Source organism: Panonychus citri, unplaced genomic scaffold (genome assembly GCF_014898815.1).
Source record: "Panonychus citri isolate SS breed McGregor unplaced genomic scaffold, ASM1489881v1 Contig00134, whole genome shotgun sequence".
Lineage (NCBI taxonomy): Eukaryota > Metazoa > Arthropoda > Arachnida > Trombidiformes > Tetranychidae > Panonychus > Panonychus citri.
In genome coordinates this window covers 3,080,173-3,099,250 of record NW_026515539.1, presented here as the reverse complement: position 1 = coordinate 3,099,250, position 19,078 = coordinate 3,080,173, and the positions used below count along the sequence as shown (strand labels likewise).

The following is a 19,078-nucleotide window of genomic DNA, read 5'->3' as shown; positions in this document are numbered from 1 at the left end:
TGTTAATCATGTTTCAACCAATACAACAACAATTTAGTTGATAGTTTATCCTGTTATTATTATGATTGGTGTCATATTAGATTCTCGAGTGATTTGAAAATGTAATCAAAAAATTGAAAGTTAATAAAATTTTTGACAACAATTTAATATCTCTTGAATTGATCCTTTATTTTTAATCAATTGATATTCCAATAACCATAAACTATCGTGCCAATCAACCACCAGAATATGAACAATTAATGGAAATGGAAAAACAATTAGCAAACTTAAACGAACCAAAAATAAATGAACACTAATTTACAATTAGATTGATTCGAGTTGGAAGATGAAACAATTAAAATATTCTAATTCGTCAGTTACATTGATTTATATTCTAATATGTTGATTTTTTTTTCGTTATACTTGATTATTGATCGACTTTATTAGTTACAATCTATTCTTAAGTAAATACATATAATGTATCGATTTTTTTTTCGATTTTGTCAATAATTTTCCAATTCTTTCGAGAATAAAATTTACAATGTAAACCAGTCAAATATTTTCTACAAATGAAACGCTATTAACTCTGAGAAATCTAAATAAATTTACTATATAATTTATCGACCATAAGAAGGAAATAAAAACAAAATCAATTCGAAAATTGGATTCGAACATTTGAAGAATTTGCTTTCAAACTTTGCGCGCAAAAACTGTTAGAATGTTCCGTTGCCATGGAATCCGGCAAATTGTATCTTCCGTTTCCGATACTTAGTTTTTCATTTACGGTTTTGAGTTTCTGTCGTTTTTCAATTAATAAATTAATTTTTTTGGTAATTTAGACAATTCTACGAATTAAAGGTAAGTTGTCTTTGGTAATCAATTGTTGATCTTTTGAGTGTTGCGACGCTTTGTTAGCGTTTTGCGTTTTGTTGTGATATTAATTTTTTTTTCTTTCTGTTTTCTTTTTGGTTTCCTTGCCTGTTCTCTGGTTTTTTTTTGTTATCTTTGGTTTTTATTTTTGTCGATAGAAAATGAGCTCCGAAAGTGTTGATTTGGTTTTAAAAGGTACATTGGAAGGGCATGCTGGTTGGGTTACTCAAATTGCTACCAGTAGCAGGTACCCAAATATGATTTTGTCTTCTTCTCGAGATAAAAGTTTGATCCTTTGGAAGTTGATTAAAGAGGAATCTTCCTATGGTGTTCCTCAAAAACGACTTACAGGTCATGGACATTTTATTACTGACGTTGTCCTTTCTATGGATGGACAATATGCTTTGTCTGGATCATGGGACAAAACTTTACGGCTCTGGGATCTCAATGTTGGTAAGACTACCCGACGATTTGAGGATCACACCAAGGATGTCCTTAGTGTTGCTTTTTCTCCTGATAACCGACAAATTGTTTCCGGATCTCGAGACAAGACAATCAAGCTTTGGAATACCTTAGCTCAATGTAAATACACAATCCATGAAGATGGTCATTCTGATTGGATCTCTTGTGTCAGATTTTCCCAAGTAACAACAATCCAATTATTGTTAGCGGAGGTTGGGACAAAGTTGTCAAGGTAAATTGAAAATTCAAAATCAATCATCTTTCAATCAATTTTAATTTATTTTCTTTCATCTATTTACCCTATAACCTTTACAGGTTTGGAATTTGAGCAACTGTCGTCTAAAGAACAATCATATTGGACACAGTGGTTATCTTAACACCGTTACCGTTTCTCCTGATGGTTCATTGTGTGCATCTGGTGGTAAAGATTACAAGGCAATGCTTTGGGATCTTAATGAAGGCAAACACCTTTACACCCTTGACCATAACGATATTATTAACACTTTATGCTTTTCACCTAATCGCTATTGGTTATGTGTCGCTACCGGGCCATCTATCAAAATTTGGGACTTGGAAACCAAACAAGTTGTTGATGAACTTAAAACTGAGGCCATCTCAACTACTAACAAGAACAAGGCACCACAATGTCTTTGCTTGTCTTGGTCTGACGATGGATCAACTTTATTCGCTGGTTATTCTGATAATCTTATTCGAGTATGGCAAGTTGTACCTTCTAGAATTTAAGTATTTAAGCTTTGTAATACAACAACCTATTCAATAATGATTAAATAATTCTGTTGGTTAATTTATGTCTCTTTATCGACTAAATTAAATCTAAACAACTCACAAAAAAGTTTAATTTTTTTCCTTTAAACTTGACGATCGCGAATTTTATCAACCACGTTGACAATATTGTTGTTGATTAACTGTCATCAAATCGAGATTGAATTGAACTCCTTTTAATCGATTATAAACAAAAGAAAGGTTAATATACAACAATTAAAATTTTCGTTTTCCTGAGAACCACATTCACAACAAGTGTAGAAAACTGTTTGTCCTTCATCAGCGGATCTCGTTTGTAGAGTAAAGTAGAACATTTTCTCTGATGGACACTTCCTGCATTTCCTTTCGACAACTGGCCCTTTGTTCATTCCCTTTTTCTCTACCAACATATTATCACTTTTATTGAAGACAATTTTAGTCATTGAAGTGGTTCCATCGAAAACACTGATGCTAATTGCGTGACCACAAGCGATACATTTAAGTAAATTGAAAGAACTTCCTCCACTTGGCAAAGGTAAAATGGCTCCACATGTAGCACAGAATTCAGCAGCATGATGGTTGGATCGAAAACTACTTCGTATGGCCGACATTTTCCAAAGAGATTTAATCGATTCACAAATATAAACAAATCTTAATCGAAATTACTGAATTTCAATTGAAAATTAATAATCTTAAATTAATTCTCTTTCCATCTGAAATGTTACATTTGAAACGAAAATTTTTCTTCAAAATGTGAACAAATGTCTCCATCTATCGGCGAAAGAAATTTCTCTCTACTCTTTGGCTTCAATCATATGGTCGCTTCAATGAAGAATTGTCTAAAGTATTTTCCAAAATTTCTTGTTAATTTGAGGCTTTTTGTTAATCAAATACTTTTATTGTGATTTAATTTTGTTTATTAATAGTTTACAGTTATGGGTAAACGACAACATCAGAAAGATAAGTTGTATTTAACAACCACTGAGTATACTTACATTTATGGTGGTCGACCTCCTGATGCTGATTTACGACAACAACAATTGAATCAATTTAGTCGATTACCTTATGATCATTGCTGTTTAACCCTTAATCCAGCTCGAGATCCATATTGTGATGAAAATGGTTATGTATTTGACTTGGTTAATATTATTCCGTTTCTGGCCAAGCACAAGATCAATCCTATTGATGGTAGACCTATGGAGATGAAGAATCTGATTAAATTGAATTTCAGTAAAAATAGTGATGGAAACAATCAATGTCCAATCCTTTTCAAGCCTTTCAATTCACACACTAACATTGTCGCTATCAAAACAACTGGAAATGTTTATTCTCGAGATGCAATTGAACAATTAAATTTAAAATTCAACAATATGAGAGATTTGTTAACCGATGAACCATTTACAAAGAAAGATATTATTACGATTCAAGACCCGACCAATGTTCAGAAACAAAATGCTGCCTCTTTTCATCATGTGGTTAAAAAACTTCGCTGGTCTGAAGAAGAAGATCAAAGTGATCCCAGTAGATTGTTCAATAAAATGGATCTCGTTACTAAGGCCACTTTAGACGAACTTGATAAAACTGGTGTCACTTGGAAAGTTCCAAAGTCGGAGAAAAAGGTCGAAAAAGTTGCTGATCGATTTAATAGAGCAAATTATTCAACTGGAACAGCATCACAATCGTTAACATCAACAATCGCTGTTCCAACAACAAGAATAGAAGCAGCAACAATCGATGACACTGATGTTGTTTACTCGATGGTCAAGAAAAATGGTTACGTTCAAATCAGTACCAACCACGGGCCACTTAACCTGGAGCTTTATTGTAAAGATGCTCCTAAATCATGTCATAATTTTTTAACTCTTTGCACTAGAAAATACTACGATGGAACAATTTTTCATCGATTAATCAAAAATTTCATGCTCCAAGGTGGTGACCCAACTGGTACTGGTCGAGGAGGAGAATCCATTTTCGGTGAACCATTTGCCGATGAGTTCAATGGTCATCTTGTTCATCAGGGTAGAGGAGTGGTCAGTATGGCAAACTCTGGACCCAATACAAATAAATCACAGTTTTTCATAACATTGAAAAGTTGCCGTCATCTTGACCGGAAACACTCCGTCTTTGGTAAAGTTGTCGGTGGCCTGGAAACTTTAAATAAATTGGAAAAGATTCAAACAGACAAAAATGATCGGCCTAAAGAAACAATCAAAATTGATAATATAACGGTTTATGTTAATCCATTTCAAGAGATAGAAGATGAACTGAAAGCCGAAAGACAAAAGGACAAAGACGCAGCAAATAAGGTCAAAGTGAAGGAAACAAAACGATACCGAAACAAGTGCAGGAGTTGGTTGTTTAATCAACTTGAAAGAAATTAAATATGAAGACGATTCCGTGAAATCTGACGATTCAACGATTCCAGGTCCATCTAAACCAAAGAAAATCGTTGCAAGATCGACATTCGGAGATTTCAAAGACTGGTAATCATCCAGATCTTCAACCATAAGTGTACAATAGTCTGTGATTCTGATAACAATTAACTCTGTTCGAATAATTTATTTTATACAAAAGACAATTAATGACACCATTTTAATCAAATTTCAAGAATAAACTTGATCTATCAACTCGATTATCAAAGATTTGGCAGCTGAATAATTTGATTCAGAATTTGTTTCATTACAAATAAATTGAGAAACAACATCTTCCTTTACAAATCTGATTCCTTCGAGCAATGAAAAGTTCATTGGTGGGACAGTTTCAACATTGTCGATGATTCCATGATTAACTGTTAATTTACAAGAAATTCCATCGATTGATTGACCTTTGACTTCGAATTTCGGTGTTTTACCAAAAATCCATTTCCAATCGATTAAATTATCATAAATTTCACCAATGGAATCAAATTGTTTCTCATCAGGATTAACATGAATGATTCCATGATCACCAAATTCATTGATAAATTCAGTGGAAATGTTACCAATTAAATTATCCATGTTGATTGTTGAGTTCAGAGACGATAAATTTTCCACCGATGCATGAACACTTGGTGTTGCTTTATTTTCAATTAGTGGACAATCAGTTTTGGTCACTTTAACCATTAAAGATAAATCAACATTAACCATTAAAGTACAATGATGATAAGCTGAGGTTGAGCTTAATTTAGACGCTGTTCCTGATACTTTGAATCCTCCATTAGAAGTGATTAGATTTTCCCGACTTGATATTTCACATTTGATTCCATAATATTTATCCAAGGTTCGGATGATTAGTTGATTGTTTTGCTGGCGATTGTAAGATTTTTTATCAGAAAGAAAACAAAGATTAAGGTTACCCAGATCATGGACAACAGTTCCACCTCCACTGTTCCGCCGGGCAATTGGTAAATTAAGCTTTGAACATTGATTAACATGAATCTCATTCCATGGATTTTGATGTCTACCAATTACGACACAAGGTTGATTAAACCAGAGCAACAAATGATACCAATTAGTTGATTGTTTCAATTTACCATATCCAGTGTAAAGCCAATCCTCTAAAGCTAAATTCTGGTAAATGTTATCATTTGTAGAAATGATAACCGATGAACTAAATACTTTATCACGATAATCAACATTAGTCTTTAAAGTTCTTAATAACAAATGTCCAGGAAGAAACGATAATCTTGATCTGGATAATTTAGTAATTGTCATAATTAAATTCTTAGAAAACCAGTATCACAATTTAGTTCATCTAAATCAGCAGTTCATCTCAACAACAAAAATAAGAATCAGTTTTTACAAAATAGTTTGGTTATCACTGGAAAGACCAAACTAACAATTAAATGATAAAATTAATACAATTTTAACATAAAAACAACAAAATTGAACAACTACAAAAAGTAAACACAAGAAACCAAGAAATTGTAATAGTAAACATGTGATCCGAAATCATATGTTTTCCTCTTTTTTCAAATGTAAACAATCAGAAATTGAAGAAAACAATTAATTCAATTTTTCCCATTGGATTTCAGGAACAAATCGACGAAGGAAAGATGTCCACGACCTGAATTATTCAGCGAGTGTCATGTACATTGTACTTATACAACACTGGGGGTGCCAATAGATTCATCTAAATCATGAATAAAATGTTTTCATCAAAATAATGATCAGATGCAATCTTTAATATTTATCCAAATGCTTTAGTCGTTATTGGTTTGCTGGACGAACAGTCGTTGTCTCGAACCGATAAAGAAAAACAATTCGATCTCTTGGAATGGCTTCAATTTGGTGCTCCAACTGGTCGATTTTCGGTTAACCATTTATCGATTTACCGATAGTTCAATGGTAATCTTGTTCATCAGGGAAGAGAAGTGGTCAGTATGGCGAACTCTGGTCTCAGAACAAATAAAACGTTTTCATCGGTTTTCATAACATTGATATCATAAAGTTGCCGTCATCTTGACCGATAGCACTTCGTGATCGGAGGCCATTTGTTTTCTTAATCATCTTTTTTTAGTTTGTCACTGGTAAAAAAACAGAAAAATTGAAGAAAACAATTAATTTAATTATCTCTCATAAATAGAAAAGAAAATTAAAAATTAATTTCCTATTTGGTTTTATCTAAAAATCAATAGATTCATCAATTGAGATAATTGTTCCCATGATTCCATGACATTAATCAAGAAGTTAAATTAATTCCTATCATTAGATGAAAATAATAAAAAAGCCTTTCCCTTAATCGTTATTAGTATTTTATCATTAATATGAATTATTTAGATTAAATTGTTAATCTGATTGCTTTTCTTTCAAATGATAAATTGTTCGCATTAATAATTAATATCCAATGAATATAATTATACCTTTGTCGCTTTTTTCAACCTCAGTGGAAAGTTAATTGTGATCACAAATCTAACAATTAAATCAATTCTTCAAATTATTCATCTCACATTCAAAAATCAACAACAGAATCGGATATTTTTTCATTTCATCATTTAATTTAGTTAAGTAAATTGGTTAGAAGCCCATTAGAAGGCATGATTATCATCTTGATTGTATAATCAATGAATTATGATCGCAGCAATTTAACAGGAAATTGATTGATTAGATAAAAGTAAACTTCCGTTCTCGAAAAAAATGAGTAATCTAATCAAAGAGATAATGATAATTGTAAGGATTTATTATCATACGAAAACTAAATCAAGGTAACAATTTGAAGATTCTCAAAGGACAGTGACAATTGTGACAATTTAAACATCATTAGGTTAACATAATTAGTGAATATAATCAGCTGAACGATCAGATTGTATGGACAGAGAGTAAAATATTGATCTTAGATACAAAGGTAAGTTGAAAAAGGAAGATGGAGAAATATTTCCACGGAAATCGAGTGAGATGATTATGATAATAATGATGAAAGAAATTAGATTGTCAGATATTCCTCGAGATTCAGGAAATTCAATATTTGCAAAGTTCGCTAATCAAAAATCGATTTTGCTCTTTTTCTTCCATCTTTTCATCATTACCTGGGGCGTTTTCCAATATATTCATCATCAGTTAATTTCGGGCTTACATTTTGTCGATTGAACATCATCATCTCTCGAACGCGATTCCTTGACACACCCTGGTCTCTATCGTTTTCTATTCACTCCCAAATCCCTGTATCTTTCTCACCAACTCCCTTATATTATATTTCTCATTTTGTTTCTCTCACGAATCTAAATTTAGAGACATCGAACTTTCATCTCGAACTATTTTACTTCATATTTATCTGTCAACCGAACTGTTTCAGATTCTTAAATATTATGTATCTTATATTTATAATTTCTGTGGTGATTCTAGTTGATTCCAATGATATAACCAACTTCCTTTTCCGTTCCATGATCGAGCCGATGAGATCATCATGATTGATTCGAGGATCGAATAATGTAAGTACAATATATTGTATAAGTTTCTTTACAATTTTCATGATGAGAATGAGAATTTAAATGAACAAAGGGAGATAGAAAGAGATGTTGAATAATCAATTAGTTATGAGATAATTGTTCATGGTTGGTTACAATCAAATCGATTTCACTTCATTTAGATGTATTAATACATTGGATTCATCTTTTTGCTGGTCAATTTAGATTAGTATCATTCCAAGAATTAGAACTAATTTCAAGTTGATATTCCAACCTATCTGAAATTCTGGATCATCGTTCATGTTTTTTTCCGTGTCACCATGAAATCGAGTCAAGTCACGAAAGGCTAGAAGGTCTTCGAGTAACAATACATATCAGTTAGAAAAAGAGATTAATATTTTCAATCATCAAGAAGAAATAAAGTTAATATTAAACAGCAAGTGAATTCTCATGAAGAGACAATCAACTGATTATTCAATTGTCATCAATTGAACAATCCTTTCTTTCCCACCATCAACTTGGTGAAAGAAAAACTGACAACAATTTTATGAATGAAATTTCTTCTCAATTCGAACATCAATATTTTTCTTTCGATATTATATCAAACCGAAATTTACGGATAGAAATAAACTCTAACCATCTTATCAAACCCAATTCTCGATTGATTAATGAAATAGTAAAATAGCATCAATTGCAAAAAAGATATTACATACAGTCAAAGACTTTGAGTTTGCAACCACTTTCTAAATCATTCACGCAGTTGAATATAATCAATGAGAGATACAGTTAACCCAAAGATATGATGATAAGTCTGTCCACTAGTTTAAGTGATGTAGTCTTAAAATGGTCAACTGATTAGATATCAAAAGTTATCTTTATTTGCTTATCATTCCGTGCAGATGAAACAGCACGGAATAGAACATCATAAAGATTAAAGCCGAAAAGAGATTGAAACATGATAATATCGAAAATTAAATTGAAACTCACAAGTAAATTCGCTTTAAAGATATATAAAAATAAAAACCAAAACTTATACTTTTTTATCATTTGCTTTGTGGTCTTAGTTTCAATTTAATCAGGTTTATTTTTTAGAGGTTCGAACTCTTAACAAACAATTACTCATTTCTATTCGAGTTTTTATCACTCAACATGTAAGTGAAACTTTAGGGGAATTTTATTATGCTAATTTTCATCGGATGATATTGTTAAAACCATAGAAACGTAGGTATTGGTACTCGTATTTCCTTGTCAATATTTATTCACAAGTTTTAGTTGACATTAAATTGTCAAATGAATCAATTGTAACCAGAAAAAAAGGTTAAAATTTGTAATTTTTTACTCTTTGTTACTTTGAATGATTAATTTCCTCGTTCAAAATGTAAATTTAACAAATTGTAATGAAAGTTGTCGTTAAGCAAAAGCAGCGATTGTCATGATATTAAAAACAAAGTGAATCATTGAATTCAAAGCATCGATTAATAGCTCAAGTATTGCTAATAAATGTGATCTTTTATCAGAATTTATGGTTTAAATGAACAGTTTATCTCATAAAGATCAACAACCATGATAATAATATATTGTTCAGGGGATGGAATAGTTAAAATGCTGATTCCCTGTTGTTATTATACTTTATTAATCCATAATATTACAATTTAAACTTCTTGTCATTGGTAATTATCCTCATCACAATTATCATCACGGTTTTCGAGTTTTTTTCTACATGGATGAAAGATTTTATCTCTCTTTCTCCCGATATTCCTTTGAATTTCTCCATCATTCACATGGGAGATAAAGATGATAAACTGTTCAGAGTTTTCTTGTTAACCATAATCATTAGTAATATTATTATGTATAAAGTGTACATTTTATTATTTATCATCCTCGTCAATATATTTAATTGTGTCTTCTCCTCCAAATGACCGGTCCTCTTATCAACCTTATCCCTTCCCACAGTCGTTTATGGTCACACTTGGCTCATCTTTTTTGAATATTCAAGTACACTGGTGATGATAATGATCACCAATGACAATAGTGGTTATGAGGAGATAATTGATCACAATGATTAACTAATCAATATCGATAGAGAGATGTCTCTCAATGTGCCATTCTTTCAATTGTCCTTCATAATCAACATCTCTCAATATCCTGTTGAGATGAAAGATAAATTTGATTCTGCATAAAAAAAATAATTGTTTCGATTGATAAACAACAGTAAACTTTGTATCTTTTATGGGGAATATTTTCTACAATAGTCTTACCTTGATTAGATTGTTGATGTTAATTGTTGCTAGAAAATGTTCCAAAATGATGTTGATAGGTTAATTAATGGATTCTAAAAAGGATAAGGGATCAGTTTGGATCACCAGTCAACCTCAGGACAATTGTTGCCAATGGATTCAAGATAATATTAATGATTTTCTAGGGAAATACACAAGTTGAACTTAATCTAGAATCAGGTTCATGATGTTCATCATTCAAGTTACCATAACCAGGAACATTCAATATCCATAAATTTGCTCATATAAACATGACTTGTTTCCGGACGAGATGAAAAAATCACCACGAACATTTTTCCTCTTCCAATGTATCGTCATGCTGGTTGATTCTTGGAAGAAAATCCTATTTGATTAACCAACAGTCAAGAATATTAGTATTTTCAGCTGATAATCAAGTCATGGAAATAATCAGACCAGAAATAAAATGGATAATTAAAACACCAATCAAGAGAGTACCATTGGTCTATCTTCATGGTGAGTAATAATAATGACCATTCATTTTTGTTGACCATTCATAGTAACCAAAATTTCCGGTCCATTTTTCAATACAAAAAGTAAAATCAAAGCTCCAGTTTGTTAATGGTTATCAATTAATTCCTTTTAGACAGAGAGAGAGAGAGAGAGAGAGAGAGAGAGTAATGGAAGAAGATAAATGGATGAAAGGGAGAAAAGGTAAAGGCCGGTTACCCAATGATGTTATTTGTGATGAGTCTAATTTAAGGTCCAGTGAAGATGCTAATTATTTTGGATACTTTCATTTGTTTCCATGGCAATTTGATAAGTTTAACTTTGAGAAAGATACAAACAAATCACTCGAATGGCTCTCTTGCTCTCTCGCTCACTTATCTTCTTTTCACTTTTATCTTTCTCACTCAATTTTTTACATTCACTTTTAATGACAATGAGACTCTCTCATACTCTTTGTTTTTCTCTCAAAATTCAAGTGTCCATCTCCTTGCAAGGGTCATTTCGACTCGTCACATCATCGAGTCGACAACAAATCTAAAAATTTTCCTCACAATTTCAATCAGCTCTTCTCTGATTCTAATTACTATCCATCTAACATTCACATCTCTAACTTGACCAGCTTTAATCTCTCTTTGTATCTGGATTTATTTTCCATCATTTCTATCATATTTCATCCCTTCCGTTTCCTTTATATCTAATCTGATTTTACCTGTAAAAGTTTCGTACCTTTAATCATGTTTCCCTGTTGATATTGTGAATTGTTCACCTTTCTCTTGTTGTCCACTGCTCAAACAATCAACAGTGGACAACAGGATAATGGCGTTCAATAAGCAAACCATTCAGCTAACAGCGAATAAGACTCAGAATAATATTCTGTTTCCTTGATCAATTAACATACAGAGAATTGGGTGAGTACACTAATCAATCAAATTAACATAATTTACTTTGTATCACGATTGATAATCATTAATACAAGTAGATTCTTTTCACCCAAACATTGAAATTTAATCATAATTGATCGTGATGATGGACTTTTGTTCACACTTGACCACATAATCTAATCTTTGGGTTAATAATAAGTATCAATAGATGAGTAAACCAGTGATTAATGTAAATTGATAGTAAATCGATTGTTGCATCAATGTTAAGACTTTAACATTTTTCGATCTCGATTATCACACAAATTGGTTCGAAATGGTGAAAGAAAAAGAGATCACGTACTCTTAATGAGTCGAGATCTTCATATGAACGCCCAAAGTTTCAGTGACATGAGAATAACAGAAACTCAGCCCATTCAACCGCACCCATGGGTAATATCCAACCTACGCCCTGAGTGAGATGCACAGTCAATTATATTACGATAATCATGAGAAAATCTAAAAGTTAATTGACAGGAGAAGAAAAAAAAGAATTAGTCTAAATGAGAATCAAAGCAAAGTACATAAACCATGTTGCTTTTCGCAAATTTTTCCAAAGTCCAAGCGTAGAGCTGAAAAATTAACATTTTCTTTTCTAATTGTAACTATTACAATCAAAATTTCCTTTGGGAAAATAATGAATATTCAAAAAATTTCTTTTCTTTATCCAATAATCAATTGATTGGTTTACCAGTTTCCGGTTAATCTATTTTCCCTCAACTAACAATCAAGTCTCCTTGATTTAATCACCACTATAATGCAATAATGCTGATGATTGTGACGATCAATAGTTTTGTATTAATACTCATAAGAAAAAAATTAATATTTTTAATCTTTTCTTTTTGATAATAATTGGTTGGTTTAAGAAAATAAATGACAATTATTCATTGTATTTCATAATTATTTCATATCCTTTCGATACATTTCTGCAAAAGGTAGAATAGCCTAACATTTCATTTACTATTTATAATTTTGTGTTTTCAGTAGGGCAGAACTTAATAAATAATCAAGATAAGTAGTAAGATGTGTCTAAACGTTAAAAAGGGAGGAGCTTAATGTTGTTAGGGGGTAGGGGTCAGAAGCAACTTTGCAAGCCAAATCACACATGCGCAATGAAAAATACAATTGATAGTGCGCACATCTATAGAGAGTGAGATAGGGAGACCGAACTCGAATAAAAAGCAAATGTTTGTATTGACGAGTATTCACTTTCATTTCAAAATTCTGTCACATCTGAAGTTTCTTTCTTTTTTCTACTAAAATGAATATAACAGACTCAAGCAACAATGCAAGTACTTATGCTTCCGAGCAAGCTCGATATGAAAGCTTTTTCCAATCAGCGTGGGGCACGGAGATTTCATACCGAACGGAGCTAGCGCGCGATGGTTTTTACTTTACAGGAATATCGCGACAGGTTAAATGTTTTTTCTGTGGATACCTCTACCACGCCTCAATCTGGCAAGATTTACACTGGATTGAACATCGTCTTCATTCATCAGATTGTCCTTTCATCCAAGGTCTTCCTTGTGGTAATATACCAAGATCTATATCAACTGTTGTTCTACAGGAAAACACGCCTCTAAGAGTCATGGTTAATTATGAAATGAAGAATCAAGGATAGTACAGAATAATAATCCTTCATTCTAATAACACTGCAGAGGATCGAGTGATTATATTTAACCAAATTGAGGGAGAAGATGTAGTTGATGACTACCCAAGACCACAAAACAATGATAATGTCACTGGTATCTCTAACATCCTAACAGAAATGAAAATTCTAACAATTTCCAGCAATCGAAAGAACGAACTGACGTTTTCCTAGAGTATCTAGGCGTATAACAAGAAATAGGCTGGTATCATTTTCAGAATCATCCAATCGACGACGATACTTTAAGCCGCTGAACCTTCAGTTTAGAACACTACAAAGTCGGACTGAAACTTTCTCAAATTGGCCGATCAATGAGATAATAACACCCAAAGAACTTGCAGAGGCCGGATTCTTTTACACTAGAGTATACGATCACACCAGATGTTTCAACTGCAATGGAACAATCTCAAATTGGGAGAGGAGATAATGCATGGGCTGTCCATGCATATTACTTCCCTAAATGTAGTTATCTATATTTGAAGCGAGGACAGATGTTCGTAGATGATATCAACTCCCCAACAGATACAGTTACTCCCCTTACAGAGCTACCACAACCCACTGATGATAAGGACAGATACACTTGCAAGATATGTCTCGACAAAGAAATCGGTACAGTATTCGCACCATGTGATCACGCTATCTCTTGCATCGATTGTGCGACACAGCTTGACGATTGTCCAATTTGTAAATCAAGTATCTCTCATATATAGAATGAAATTGATTAATTAAATAAACTGTTTTCTTATAAAATATCAAATCATTTTTATTAGCAAATGAACTTCATCAAAAGAATTCACAATATCTGTAAAATCTGAAAAGCCAGTGAAAATTATTTTTCCTGTATGAAAAACCGATATTTTAGCTTTACCGATATTATAGTAAGCAGCTGGGTATATTTCAGGGTTATATTCAAAGTCTCCATTGTTTGCTAGATCATTCAACACAATTGGATGACCTAATGCACAAGTAGCAACGATATTAACTATTCTTCTTGTATATTCTTTTTTCTTATGCAATTTTAAACACAATTCATCAACAGCATCTTCAGCATCCTCAATTCTCTTATTTCCGACGACATTAATCTTTCCATTTCGGAATACTAGTAAACAATTTATTTTCGTCTTAATGATAGCACCATTGAATCGTTTAGGTCGGTAATCAGTTTGAGGATAAATATTTATCAGCTGTTTTAGATCTATCTCAAAAGGTAGAGAGAAGGCGACCACCATGTTTGTAACCCGTGGGCAAGTGTACTCATCCATTTTTGTTATGCAACTGAAAACTTGTATTCCAATCATCCGAACTTATACTTTTTACTGTTTTATCATTAGATTTTGTATCAGCAGAAAAATACTTGATAAATTTTATGAATGAAAATTTCAGAGAGCGAAACTTTACAAATGCTATACAAAACTCTCCACATGTTCGTGAAGAAGGGTGTTGTAAACAACGGCCATTCCACAACATTTTACGCGACCCGATAGCATTTATCATTTCCTGATGCAATGGAGTAAACCAAATGAATCAAAATATTCACATTCATTCGATGTAAATCTCATAGCAACAATGCGTTCCAGGAGCAGATGACTTGTCAGTATTGACGATAATAAATGATGGATACTCAACTATTGAAGGTATTTTATCTCGCGCAAAACATCCTATGAATTTATCGTAAGAACAAAGAGCTTTCTTTATTTCATAATCAAACATTACTTTTATTTGAAATCAGTTACAGCATTACGTTCTAAATCTATTTCAATAATATTGTCAAACTCGCAATAAAGAAGTACAGTTATTGTTTCTCTTAATGGTTCAGAAAATCTCAATTGAACTCTCAACGAGCCTCTTTTAATAGGGTTAATATGTCCAGTCATACCAGGTCCATGTGACAGGTCTGGTGCAAAGTTAAAGGCGAAATTGTTTTCCTCCCATGAAATCTTCCTAGTAATATTTACTGTTGTATCAGTTGAGTTCATATTCATTGCTTGAAATAGGCCAGAGTACTCTCGTACACATAATTGATTTTGAAGTCGGTTGATACGCATTTGTCGGAATTGAACACCATCAACGTAACAAGCTGCATGTGAAACATTAAAATGGTCAAAGTGGAATGGATCTTGAGACTTAGAACCATTAAATGCTGTATTTTAACCATTAATAAGAATAATCTTCGAGGAGTTGTCCAGTTATAATATTATAGAACCGCATCAAGAGAGTTTGCATGGATAGAGGCTTGTCGTAAATCAACCCTTGAAATAGGGTAACATGCAGGCGCAATAGCCAGAGCTTTTGAGTGTGCGTTTGTTAATTGAGGTGTAGCCTTCATTTTATGCACGTATAGACATGCATCTTTAATCACCATTGCAACATCGCTTACTCTATCCTCATTGCATGAAGAATGAAGGATCGTGTAAGGATTCTTACTTTAATATCTTTACCTCCAAGTATAGCCTTGCCTTGAAATGTCATATCAAAATGTAGCCGTCCATAAAGATCAACTTCTTTACTGCTACCATCTGCAAAACTTCTCGGAGTGAAAAATGATCGTCTCCTTATTGCATTCTCCATCCACAAACAACTCGACAAGTGCGAGTTTTTAGCATCAGCGGAGAAGCCTAGCATGTTTTCAATATAGGCTCGGTAAGCGTATGTTGAATTAGACATGGTAACCTCTTTCCCTCCAATTTCAAGCTCAACTTGTTTTATCATAGAATGAAGTAAATTATTTACTGGTGTTACAGTTTCCCAGTCTTGAATAGTTAACGCAGAATCGTCTGCTTTTCGGATTTTAAGTTGAATTTTCACATAAAAATATGTTTCATGAAGAAGAATATACTCATCCTTAGATGTAGGAATTGAAAACTCTATTATTTTTGTAGAGTCGAGAGATGATATTGGTCTGTATTGTACTTCATAGCTTCTCTCAATAGATTTCTGAACAGGTGGTATCGTAAAAAGATCCAATTCAGAAAGGACAGCTTCTTTCGAATATTTGCTTTGAGTGGTCATTTTAAAAAATTATAATCAGCTATGTAAGATCTTTTTGTCAACTTTCTCCTTTTTATACCTGAGCCGGACTGACCATCTTCATTTCCCACTTTTCTTTTTATAGCCTCTTGAGCTACTTCTTGAACAGTATCGATGATTCTATTGGTCGCAGAAGTTTTGACATCATTCAAAATAGCCTTTCCAGTGTCCAGGGCTTTGTCTCCAAGATAACGTAATATTGGTAAAACCTTACTAGTAAAAAGTCTACTGAAAAAGCCACCGCCTCGTTGATAACGTACTCCTGAGAAAGATTGAATTGCAGTTCCATTACCTGCTTGTTCTAAATAATAGCTTTCCATGTTTTTCTAAAGTGTAAAGTCACCGAAACTCTTCCAAATTGAAATTCTATAGGATTTCCTGTATCATCCTTTATATTAATTCTTATTTTATCAATGAAATTTGAATTAACAGGAAAATAATATGGTTTTTGAAAGATTAAATTTATGTCAGATCCGAATTCGTCACGATCGTCTATCCTGGCAGATCGTAAAAAATTAGCTTGTGTATTTCCAACGATTGAATGTGATACAATATCACTATAAACCATTAAAGAATGAATTCTCCTTCATATCAAATAGTCTTTCAGGGCTTTTACTCTGCAATCTTATGTATTTATCGCCTATTAATGGCACGATAGAAACATTCTCATCCAACATATTCATTGAGTTTTCATTAGAAAACCGAGCATTTCCTCTAATTCATTTCCTAAATAAACTAGCATCGGTACTCCGTCACTAGTACGGCCAAATTTCATTTCCACCTTTCGACTGTGTTCATCTAGAACTAATTTAGGTTGTAAGTATTTATCTTGTTCGAATAAAACTCAATTTTATCGTTAATAGCTTTTATCAAATCATGGATGTTCTTATACCACCTGGAGCTATACCCGGTTTTTGTAAAATGATTGATCTAGTGTCATGAAGTGTGAATAATGAGTTTTGTTGAACATTATACCAACTTTAGTGTACGATAACTCTGTTAGAACATGATAATCATCAGACAAATTCAATGGTTTAGGAAGATATGTTATATAATCAGAAATTTTATTTTTTCATAAGTAAAGACATTACTAGGAAGTGAAACATAAAACGAATTAGGCATTTTCTTTAAAACAAAAAATTTAATTGATCAAATATTTATTGAGCGCTTTATATCACTTTCACTTGCATTACGGCTCATCAAGGAATTTTTTGGAGAATTTGGAGTTGGAGTATACATCCTAGAGACATTGTAAGCAAAGTCAGCCATAACTTTTGATCTCCCATCCCAAGAGAAAGATTGAGAAGTGAGGCAATAACAACACAAAAAAGCGTTACAATTTGCATGGTAAACGTAAACATTTCAGCATTCATTATTGTGATATTGTTGTTATCGCTTGTGCATCTATCCATGAATTGTAAGTTGCAGAATATCCTAACCATTTAACAAAGTATTGTGGCTTTCCTTTATATAATCGTCTTTTCAATATTTTCTCAATACGATGTACCTCTGCATGGACTTTCTGTAACTCTTCCTCATAAAATTTTCTATTCTCTATTTTGGTTCCATCATAACCATCTAGTGTGAAAATTGCTTTTTTATTTGTTCTATCCACCGATGAAATTTTGTATACATGATCACTCCAATTCGGTAGAATCCTTTTCAAACGGTCCTAACTTATACTTCATTCGCACTTCATCCAACATCAATCTTATGTATGAGGGTGTTCCTGATAAATTTCTCGTAATGATTTTTTCCATAAAGTTTTTCGAAAATGGAGTTCGAGTTTTCATCATTTACATCTTTCGGTGCCATGCCAATTGATCTATGCAAACTTCCATTATAGGCAATCATTAGCTCATGTAATACATCAATAAATTTTCTCGTCCCTTTGAAGTGAAATATCGAAACATTCGAGTTTTCAGTGTTCTATTAAATCGTTCAACTATAGCACATTTTATATCAGGATTGTTCGATGAATAATATCTGATATTTTTTGATGAAAGAAGATCTTGAAATGTTTTGTTAATAAATTCCTTTCCCTTATCAGTTCGTAAAGCAGCAGGTGTTCGTGTAGATAGAATATCTTTGAAAGCATCCGAAATGGACTTTGCTGATTTATTAGAAAGTGCCCGCGCCCAAGCATATTTGCTGAAACAGTCAATTACTGTTAAGATATATTTCTGGCCATTATTCTGGCGTGAAAATTCTTGCATTTCAACAAGATCAGCCTCCCATTGTTCATCTATTTTGCTAACGATAATAGGGTTTCTTGAACTTTCTTCTAGCTTGCGCGTGTAGAGTGTAAGTAAGTTGACTTTTAACCATCTCTTAACCTGCTCATGTGTTAGACTAGGAATCTCTTTCTTAGCGGCATTGAAAAGTTTTAATGACGAAGCAAAACCTGCTGGATTATTCGGTTGGTAATAGATGTTGGAAAGTATTTCCTGGGATTGTCCAATTTCCATATGATCTGAGGTTGTATATTCTTTTCCTATATTGTTTATCAGCTGGATAATAACTTCAGGTTCAGCTTTGGCTTTGGCTTTTTTGTTCGGAGTTTTTTGTAGTTTTTTCCTCGGTTTTTGTTTGAGGTTTTCTTCCAACTTCTTTACATAGAAATCACCATTTCTTTGTATGTCTGTTAACACAATTGGTTCGAAAATTTGATCAGGAGGATAATCAGTTTTACTAATTGCCATATGCTTGAGTTTTCTTCTGATTTTATCATTTTTTATCAGCGAAGAATCAACATCACATTTTTAGTAAAATAAAATTCATTTATGTA

General features: G+C 32.6%; 5 protein-coding genes across 5 annotated transcripts; 3 read left to right on the top strand and 2 right to left on the bottom strand.

Moving 5' to 3' along the window:
* Positions 1 to 694: 694 nt before the first annotated feature.
* Positions 695 to 2,081, top strand: LOC128391278 (guanine nucleotide-binding protein subunit beta-2-like 1). Its single transcript, XM_053351128.1, is given in 4 exon segments — positions 695 to 837; positions 1,008 to 1,485; positions 1,488 to 1,543; positions 1,627 to 2,081. Coding segments are annotated over 3 exon segments (960 nt in total). The 5' UTR covers positions 695 to 837; positions 1,008 to 1,010; the 3' UTR covers positions 2,056 to 2,081.
* A 189-nt stretch (positions 2,082 to 2,270) lies between these two features.
* On the bottom strand, positions 2,271 to 2,684 carry LOC128391226 (DNA-directed RNA polymerase I subunit RPA12-like). The gene has a single exon (XM_053351077.1). It carries the CDS (start codon positions 2,682 to 2,684, stop codon positions 2,271 to 2,273), a length of 414 nt encoding a protein of 137 aa, XP_053207052.1.
* Positions 2,685 to 2,887: 203 nt separating this feature from the next.
* Positions 2,888 to 4,713, top strand: LOC128391116 (RING-type E3 ubiquitin-protein ligase PPIL2-like). Its single transcript, XM_053350963.1, has one exon. It carries the CDS (start codon positions 3,009 to 3,011, stop codon positions 4,452 to 4,454), a length of 1,446 nt encoding a protein of 481 aa, XP_053206938.1. The 5' UTR covers positions 2,888 to 3,008; the 3' UTR covers positions 4,455 to 4,713.
* LOC128391117 (lipoyltransferase 1, mitochondrial-like) lies at positions 4,652 to 5,988 on the bottom strand. The gene has a single exon (XM_053350965.1). It carries the CDS (start codon positions 5,763 to 5,765, stop codon positions 4,677 to 4,679), a length of 1,089 nt encoding a protein of 362 aa, XP_053206940.1. The 5' UTR covers positions 5,766 to 5,988; the 3' UTR covers positions 4,652 to 4,676.
* A 6,871-nt stretch (positions 5,989 to 12,859) lies between these two features.
* On the top strand, positions 12,860 to 13,973 carry LOC128391225 (baculoviral IAP repeat-containing protein 2-like). Its single transcript, XM_053351076.1, is given in 4 exon segments — positions 12,860 to 13,206; positions 13,274 to 13,281; positions 13,465 to 13,680; positions 13,682 to 13,973. Coding segments are annotated over 4 exon segments (846 nt in total). The 5' UTR covers positions 12,860 to 12,876.
* The last annotated feature ends 5,105 nt before the right edge of the window (positions 13,974 to 19,078 follow it).